Below are 10,194 nucleotides of genomic sequence, written 5' to 3' on the forward strand. Positions count from 1 at the left end.
CCAGGAATGACTTGGAAGAGATAAAAAGACTGAAGGAGTTTTTAGCTTCGAAATTTGAGATCAAAGACTTGGGCCATTTGAGATATTTTCTTGGGATTGAAGTTGCTAAGTCAAGAGAAGGAATCTACATATGTCAGTGGAAGTATGTTCTTGATCTCCTAGAGGAAACAACCATGATGGGGTGTAGGCCAGCAGATACTCCAATAAAACAAAATCATGGCCTACAAGAATCAATAGGGGAGGACTACTGTGATAGAGAAAGATACCAAAAATTGGTAGGGAAGCTGATATACTTATCTCTTACTCGACCAGATATTGCTTATGCTATACATGTTGTCAGTCAATTCATGCACTCTCCAAAGGTCCCTCATATGAAAGCAGTTGAAAGGATTCTCAGGTACTTGAAGACTTGCCCAGGAAAGGGAATTCTATTCAGGAAAAACAATAGAATTGAAATTGAAGCTTATACTGATGCAGATTGGGCTGGTTCTGTTGGAGACAGAAAATCAACTTCAGGATATTGTACATTTGTGGGAGGGAACCTGGTCACATGGCGCAGTAAGAAGCAGAATGTAGTTGCTAGATCAAGTGCGGAAGCAGAATATCGAGCTATGGCTCACGGGGTTGCTGAACTCCTATGGCTCAGGACTCTTCTTAATGAGCTTGGCATTAAAGTTGAGGGTCCTCTCAGACTGTATTGTGACAACAAGGCTGCCATCAACATTGCAAATAACCCTGTGCAACATGACAGGACAAAACATATTGAGATTGATCGACATTTTGTTAGAGAGAGAATAGTCTCGGGAGAACTCTGCATTCCTTATACTTCATCTGAGATGCAAATTGCAGATGTATTGACTAAAGGGTTGGCTGCATCAAAGTTCATGGACCTTCTTGGCAAGTTAAACATGATTGACATCCATGCTTAGCTTGAGGGGGAGTGTTAGGTTGAAGGTTTTGTATGTATTGATGGTTTAGCTGTTAAGAGTTCTTATTAGCCTATATTTGAGTTTAAGTTGTTATGTACTGGGCCTTTGTTAATGGGCCTAAGTTTGTTTAGTGTTTTAAGTTGTCTGGGTGTCCCAACTAATCAGGGGCATCCTAGTCATTTCATGTAACATTGTACTGTACTTTAATATAAATAATAGTATTGTCGACTGGGTTAGTTCAGTTCGACATTCTCAGCATCTCTTGGTCTTCTCCTCTCTTCTACTGCTTCAGCTACAGCACTTCAGCTTTCAAATGTTAACCTGATTAGACATGTATTGGCTTGTGCATGCTAAATGGTATCATATTTTTGGTTGCATGAAGTTGCATAACTGCTTGATGAGGCATTATGTTTTTAGTTACAAGGAGTTGCATAATAGTCAAAATATGCTCCATTATTAGTTTGTAACCAAAATAGTTCCTTTGTTGTTTTGTTCATAGACTTCAATACATTTTTGTGTTTTGGGCTAGAATTCCTGATGTCATCCAGTTTAAAGCATTTGACGGGGAAGAGGTTAACAGAGCTATTTTTAGATGGAAAAAGTAAGGTTACAAGTCTAGATAGATTTATTTTGAGATTCTATTGAGTCTATTGAGTTGAGACATTATAAAAGATGATATCATGCTTGTGTTCATTAAAAAAAAAAAAGATGATCTCATGCTTGCTTTTCAGGAATTCCATGAAAGGGGGATTATTAAGAAAGGAGCTAATAAACGCATTCTTTTCTCTTATATCCAAGAAACAAGGAATTTCCTTTGCCAATAGGCTTTATAAATCTTTATAAACTTGATTATAAGTCTTTATAAGATTGTATCCAAAGGCCTTGCCAATAGGCTTAAGGAAGTTCTTCCCATCTCTTGTCACTCCACAACAAGGTGACCTTGTACATGACAGGCAAATAGTTGACCATATCATTAATTATGAATGAGAGTGTGGGGGACTCAAGGAGGTCTAGGTTTGGTGGCTTTGTTTGCTAACTTGATCTTGAAAAATCTTATAATTTTTCTTTCATTTGTCTTTTCTTGAGGAGATCCTTGAGAAAGTGGGTTTTGGGCTGAAATGCAGAGAATGGATTATGGCTTCTTGTTAACCACTCAAGAATGGAAACGGTTCAAGCTTGGCACCAAGGAGCACTTCCTAGAGAAGCCAGCATGCTTGGCACCAAGAATGGAAACGTTGGTTCAAGCTTAAGGGTTGCCACTTTGTGCCAAAACACACACACACACACACAGGGGTTAGGTCCATATCCAGTCCATCCTTCCAGGACCCTTTAGATAGCCAAGTCCAGAATTGTACAATAGCCTTTTGCCAAGAAGTACTTCCCCAAGGTTTATCCATTTAAGGAGCTACGTTAGGGAGACCCACTCCCTTCTATTTACCCTAGTGGTTGATATCTTTATCCATCTTGTTCTGCAAGCTGACAGGGTTTTGAGACCAAGGTGTAAGAAATCTCCAATACTTGATGGGATGTACCCTTTTACAGGTTTTCCCTTTATGTAAGTTTGACATTAAATTTTGTTATCATTCAATTTTTTATATATAGTCAGCAGAATTAAGTATATTCATTGTGATAAAATTCAGGTAGTGTACTTATAATTCCAGATAATAATGAGAAGAAGAACCTGTAGAAACAGTAGAGAGGAGAAGAAAAGAGAAGAGAAGAAGAGAAAACTGTTCTGGTCGAACTAGAAAGAAAAATCTTAACTCTCTAGTTGGCCAGGCTTTATTTATTCCTTTCTAAGCAAATCAGAATTACTCTTATGCCCTTACTTAAGTGAGAGACACATCAGCTAACTTAAGATCTACTTGTAATTACATTTAACATATAACTTAATGTAAAATGTCTATAATACCCCTCTACAACCGACTCTAACACTCCCCCTCAAGCTGGTGAGTACGTCATATAGTCCCAGCTTGTTACATATGTAGTCCACTCTTCCCTGACTCAACCCTTTGCTAAACAGATTTGCCCATTGATTTCCTATGTTCACATATGTTGTACTTATCACTCCATTAAGCACATTCTCACGTACAAAGTGGCAATCAACTTCTATATGCTTTGTTCTTTCATGAAACACTGGATTAGAAGAGATATGAACTGCAGCTTGCTTATCACAATATAGCTTCATAGGAGTGCTAATCGAGTACCCCATTTCCTCTAGGAGATGCTTCAACCACACTAGTTCACATGTTGTGTGTGCCATGGCTCTATATCCAGCCCTTGCACTGCTTCTTACTACCACTGTCTACTTCTTACTCTTCCATGTCACTAAGTTGCCACCAAGAAAAGTGCAATACTCTGTAGTGGGCCTTCTGTCAAATATGGAACTGACCCAATCAGCATCCGTGTATCCCTCTATCTCAAGACTTCCTCCACTCTTATATAACAAACCACGACCTGGATCTCCCTTCAAGTACTGCACAATTCTTGGAACCACCTCCCAATATGGAATTCGAGGATTCTGCATAAATTGACTCACTACACTAACTACAAATGAGATATTGGGCCGAGTGATGGTTAGGTAATTCAACTTACCTACCAACCTTCTATACCTTCCAGGATCTTCAAACTCCTCACCTACATCACTGCTCAACTTGACATTCGGTTCCATGGGTGTTTTAGCTAGCCTGGCACCTAACAACCCTGTCTCCTCTAGCAGATCAAGGACATTTTTCCTCTGGCATAGATTAATACCATTCTTGGACCTCGCTACTTCTATCCCTAAGAAGTATCTTAATTTGCCAAGATCCTTTGTTTGGAAGTGATCATGCAAGTAAGTCTTCAACCTGTCAATCCCTGGTCTATCACTGCCAATGATAACAATATCATCTACATATATCACCAATAAGATCTTCCCAGCACTAGACTCATAGCTGAATATGGAATGGTCAACCTGACACTATTTCATTCCAAATTTCTTCACCACTTCATTGAATTTGCCAAACCATGCACGGGGGGATTGTTTAAGCCCATAAATAGCCTTCTTAAGTTTACATTACCTTATCACCCTCCCCCTGAGCAACAAACCCTAGTGGTTGCTCCATGTACACTTCCTCAAGGAGATCACCATGTAAAAAGGCGTTCTTGATGTCAAGTTGAAACAAGGGCCAATCATACATAGTAGCAAGGGAGATCAGAACACGAACAGAGCCAATTTTGGCAACAAGGGAGAAGGTGTCTGTGTAATCGATACCATACAGTTGTGAATAACCTTTGGCAACTAACCGAGCTTTCAACCGCTCAACACTTCCATCAGCAAATGTTTAACAGTGTACACCCACTTACAGCCTACAACATGCTTACCAGGCAGAAGAGTGGTGAGGTCCCAAGTATGAGTACGAGTCAGGACCGAGAGTTCATCCTCCATTGCTTGGTGCCACCCTGGAGAAGTGAGAGCTCCCTGGACATCCTTAGGAACAGAGACAAAGTATAACATAGAAACAAATTGGCGATTGGAAGCCGAAAGGTGAGATACATAAACATAATTGGAAATGGAGTGAAGAGTGCAACTGTGTTTACCTTTCCTCAAAGCAATAGGAAGATCAAGGTCAAAAACAAGGGGTGGGTTGGGGTGGGAACAACTGTCGGATCTGTCGACGGTGACGAAGCTGGGGGAGGAGCCGGTACCTGACGATGCATATACACTTACCGGATGGGTGGTCGTTCAGTAGGAAGTTGCATTGGAGGCAAAGACTTGGTCACAATTGGAACAAGAGGAATGGGGTGCTCAACAGGAATTGGAAGAGGAGGTGATGGGAGAGAAGAAACATCTGACCTGGAAAAAAAAAGGAACAAACTCAAAGAACATAACATCAGGACACACAAAAGAACGCCGGGAACTGGGGTTATAACACTTATACTCTTTTTGAGTCCTAGAATAGCCAAAGAAGATACACTTAGTAGATCGAGCATCTAACTTGTCCATTCCAGGCCCAAGATTATGAACAAAACACACACACCCAAAAGCCCTGGGAGTAAGAGGAAAAAAAGACAAAGTAGTTAACAAAACGGAGAATGGAGAATGACCTTCAAGGATAAACATGGGCATGCAGTTAATAAGGAAGCAAGATGTAAGCACAACATCACTCCAAAAGTGTTTGGGAACATTCATATGATGTAAGAGGGACCGAGCAATTTCCAAAAGGTGATGGTTCTTTCTCTCAACCACCCCATTTTGTTGAGGGGTGTAGGTACACGAGGTTTGATGAATAATGCCATGTTGTTCCAAATTCTTGAAATGGTGTGTAAAAATACTCACGACCATTATCAGAATGAAGAATTTTAATGTGTACACCAAATTGATTGCGAATCTTAGCATAAAATTTTTGGAAGATAGAAAACAATTCACTCATTTCTTTCATAAGGTAAAGCCATGTCATCCTTGAATAATCATCAACAAAAATTACAAAGTACTTGTAACCATTATAAGACACTACTCTGTTTGAACCCTATATGCCCGAATGGACTAAAAAAAAAGGACTCGACATACGACTATCAACTCTAGGACTAAAGGGAACATGATGATGTTTCCCAAACTGACACAACTCACAATTCAAAGTAGAAAGACGACTCAACAACGGAACAAGTAATTGAAGAGCTTTAAGAGACGGATGACCAAGTTTGCAGTGCCACTAAAGAGACTTAGTCAATTTACTAATCTTCATCCCCATCTTGAGATCCTGAAACACACAAGAAGAAGGGTAAAAAGTGATAGAGCAATTAAGAGACTTAGTCAATTTACTAACAGACATCAGGTTAAAGGGAAACTTGGGAACATATAAAATTGAGGATAGGGATAATGAGTCTGTGTCAACATTACCAACACCACATATGGAAAATGTAGAACCATTGGCAAGAGTAATAGACTGTGGTGTGGAGGATGGACAAAGGGATGAAAACACACATGGAGTCCCAGTCATATGATTGGAAGCTCCAGAATCTATAATCCAATGGGAAGGTTTGGATGCCAAACAAGCCATACCTGAGTGTGCAAGGGTAGCTGTGTTCTGCTGAGACGTACCCTGAATGAACCGCTCATACTCATCTCGTGGAACACTCATCATCTCCTTTCTGGAGGCATCTGTAGATGTAGAAGGTATCTGATCAGTTTGTTGAGATTCCTGTCTCGAACCACCACCAGTTACAGTTGCATGATTTGCCCAGGTCGAAGGTGAGCCATGTTTATCATAGCAAAAGTTGATAATACGTCCCTCCATACCACAATGTGTACACCTCCTCTGACCATTACTACATCATCTATCACGATCTCCCCCTGAGTCTCGACCTAAAACACGACCACCACCACGACTATACATGCCACCACCACTACAACCATACATGGATCCACCACCACCACCACGACCATACATGGGTCCACCACCACTACCACAACCAGGCTGACCTTCTTGAGCTCCTCCTCTACCTCCACGGCCTCCCCCTCTCATTATTGCAAATGCAGACCTATCTGATATAGTGGAGTTCTTTGTGGGTCCAACTGAGATCCTCTGAAGACGAGCAAACACTTCCTCAAGAGAGGGAAGAGCAGACCCACCTAGTATCTATTCTCTTACCAGTTCATATTCAGACTTCAACCCTACTAAAAATCTGGTCACATCCAACTACTCTCTCTGTTGTTGCTGAATTTTGACATCAGGTGTAAGAGGATGATACGCATTCAACTCATTTTGCAGATTTCTCATACTAGCATAATAGTTTTCAAGACTCTAATTCCCCTGTTGCAAATTGAAATACTCTTGGTATAGTTGGTAAACCCTAGTAGTGTTGTCTTGTCTAGAATAAAGCTTCTTTGCATGATCCCAGACCTCCTTGGTTGTATCTAAAAACATGAAGTTCACACCGATTTTGGGTTCCATACTATTCCATAGCCATGTCATAATTTGTGCATCCTCTTGCTCCCATTCATCATATCCTTGAGAATCAATTGGGGGTTTATCTTCCCTCACATGCTTCACTTTCTTCTTAGCTTTCAGAAAAACTTCAACAGATTTAGCCCAAGGCACATAATTCTCACCATTCAATTTGATAGATGTCATCTGCACATTTCGATAATCAGAAGGGACCATCACACTAGACTTGCATTCGTTGCTGTCTCCCATGACTGCACAAAGAAAAGGAAAGAAATTCTACCACTAGTTTGTCACTCCACTTCACTAATTTGTCACCACACTACACACCAACGACTGATTATTACTAGGGTACCTACTATCATAGGTTTCAGCAATAACAATCACCATTGTTCACCAATTTCAGCAACCACACCACTGCTGTCTTCCACTTTCAGCACCATAAACCATCATAATACACCTCACGAACAGGGGATTTGGTTCTGCAACACATCACAATCTGTTCCTCACTGCTACACCCATGTAAACTACCTATCTGAACTCCCACCAACCAAACTTGCACCGTCACTCAACCTCACACCTGAAACCAGCCCTCTTTGAACTGCCGAGTGGAGGGTTTTCTACCAACCACACAAAACAGCAACAACTCTACCCATTGGAGGCATGAAAACCTCCAGAACAAGAAAATGATCAGTCCTTTTTAGCCCCTCTATGAAACTCCTATCTACCAATGAGAAATCTGCAAAACACTAGGAGAGTATGCGCTGAATAGAGGGAGAAAAAGAAGTTGATCTGAACTAGTTAACCTGGCTCTGATACCATGATAAAATTCAGGTATAGTGTCCTTATAATTCCAGATAATAAGAAGAAGAACCTGTAGAAACAGTAGGGAGAAGAGAAGAAAAGAGAAGAGAAGAAGAGAAAACTGTTCTAGTCGAACTAGAGAGCAAAATCTTAATTCTATAGTCGGCCAGGCTTTATTTATACCTTTCTAAACAAATCAGAATTAAACTTATGCCCTCACTTAATTGAGAGACACATCAGCTAACTTAAGATCTACTTGTAATTACATTTAACATATAACTTAATGTAAAATGCCTATACTACCCCTCTACAGCCGACTCTAACACATTGTCCTAAAAACCATGCTATCCAAAAGGTGGGTAGCAGAGGGAATACAGAACAGCTTTAAGCTGGCACAACTTTCTCTTGTATTATTCCATTTTATAGTATAACGGAACTGATTATTCTCATCAATTTTTACCATTTATTTTTCCATCAAATAAACCGAAAATTATGTTCTGTTATTTTGCACTTTTTTCTTGTATCAAAAAAATTATTTTTGGTACTCTAGCCTTTTTGCTTTCTTTCTATTGGTGAATTACTTAGATTTAGTAAATATGTTTTCAAGAAAATGTGTTAAGAGGCCCTCCTTGTAAATGAAATTATGAATATGATCAGCAACAGGAAAAGGAGTATGTTGACGTAAAAGATATGAAGGGTTCAAGGGGTATCAAAGAAAGTATAAGGGCTACCCTAGCCCAACAAGAGGTTTCCATGTCTAATGTATACAGAAGGCACTTAGAAAACCTATATATTAGATTATTAGTTCTCTTGTTCAAATTTTCTGTTTTGATAGTTTATGCTATCAGAAACTCTTCTTTTTTTTTTGGTGCCACACGACAATAATAAGTTGGTTTACAAGTCCATTTTGGAACCCAAGTTCTTTTACATGGACCTGAAACCTAATGATCTTATATCAGTAACTTTTCACTTCATGGTTATTTGTTTAGAAAATCTAGTTGTCAGTTATCTCATTATCAAGAAACTGCCACTTGCTATGTTTTTTTTTTTTTTCTTTTTTCTTTTTTCTCTTTTCTCTTTCTTGTATTGGTTCTCTGTGGCTGTCCTATTAAATGAGAATATTTCCCTCAACAATCTTCATTAATGTTTCTGCAGAACCCAAAGTGGAACCCATCGAGATTGGAGGATGTTGTTCCAAGTGAAGTGGATGCTCTCTTTGAGCCACTGGGCCCAGAAGTTGATGAACTGAGAGTGTGATTCTTAGAAGATCAAATTGTTCCAGTCTTTTAGTTTCTTGTGTTCATAACAGCAGAAGACTTAAATCGTCATTAAATAGATTGTGATCCTATGGACAAAAGAATAAAAATTGGATGAGTGATGCCCACTACATACCATAGTTTTGCGTCACCATACTATAGTTTTATTATTTGTCCATGAAGCTACTATAGTTTTGCATCATCAATTTGCGTGGGAAGGAGCACATTTTGAATATTTGGTACATGACACAGACTGTTCTCACACTAGCGAGAGGAAGGACTGGATACTGACCTGAGCTCCGGCATTTTTTGCTCATAGCGGCTACTCTAAAACATGAAGCAATGTTCTTACACTTGTCAGCCAGAGATTTTATCCAAGCACCAAGCAATAACACCTTCAGACTGGTACTCGGTGCTAATTTGTACTTTAATCTCCCCATGCAACAGCTCTTGAATTCAAGACAAGGAAAATGGCTTCATTAGTGAAGACTAATACCCCAAATGTTGTGCCAAGATGTGGACTCTTCCTGAGTCGCATTGTTTTGCAAGGTTCAAACTTCAAAGTATTGGTACGATATGTATCGGTTTTTCAGGCTGTCGATACGCAAAATAAAAAGTATTTGCGACCAGTATCAACTTTCGACAATAGTAAAGGTGAGTAATAACTACAGTGCAATGAGGGTTAAATTAAAGGAATATAAGAGTATCGATTGTTTGAAAGTGCTAGATACTAATTTTTGTTGAGAATATGTCAATTAGAATTTTGAGCTTGGCTACTCTACCTATCGGGTCTATTTAATGTATCTTTGGATCGATATTGGAGTGAGATGCGGTCTTAACCTAAACCAGAGAGAGAGAGAGAGAGATGCAACTACATTCAAAGTCAGTGAAGGATGCATAAGGTTTGTAATGAATCGATATTTTTTAGGTTATTCTCAGAACATTACTAGCTCCTATTTCCACACTAATCATTTATATGATGCTAACCATTGTGTTCGGATCTGCTGATAATCCATGCTTTATCAACTATAGGCGCTTGCAAGGTTCAAAGTATCAACATGTATCGGCCCATATCGGCCGATACGTATCGTTCTGGGACCCATCTGATATGCAACTATAGTGAGTGTATTGGGGGTCTGACCGGTTCAGGGTGTGGAGGAGACCTAAACCAGCCCCCCTGAACCTGTTTCAAAAAAATAAATAAATAAAACATAAAAAAAAGGGTATCAATTCGTCCGATATGCCCGGCATCTCGGGTGTGTCAATATTTTGAACCTTGGG

General features: G+C 39.6%; 1 protein-coding gene across 3 annotated transcripts in view; it reads left to right on the forward strand.

The window, feature by feature from the left end:
- Positions 1-9,155, forward strand: part of LOC104592273 (3-hydroxyisobutyryl-CoA hydrolase-like protein 3, mitochondrial) — a 47,783-nt gene extending 38,628 nt beyond the window's left edge. For 2 of the 3 annotated variants that reach the window (XM_010251548.3, XM_010251547.2), the window contains exon 10: positions 8,813-9,155. Coding sequence is in view for 1 of the 3 variants with exons in the window: in XM_010251547.2 (XP_010249849.1) it covers positions 8,813-8,914 (102 nt within the window). In the remaining 2 variants the exon portion in view is untranslated. Of the gene's footprint in view, positions 1-1,458; positions 1,531-8,812 lie in introns of all 3 variants that reach the window. The other variant, XR_016079606.1, reaches the window with a different exon arrangement.
- The last annotated feature ends 1,039 nt before the right edge of the window (positions 9,156-10,194 follow it).

The sequence above is a fragment of the Nelumbo nucifera genome, chromosome 8 (genome assembly GCF_055504915.1).
Source record: "Nelumbo nucifera cultivar China Antique chromosome 8, China Antique-T2T, whole genome shotgun sequence".
Classification (NCBI taxonomy): domain Eukaryota; kingdom Viridiplantae; phylum Streptophyta; class Magnoliopsida; order Proteales; family Nelumbonaceae; genus Nelumbo; species Nelumbo nucifera.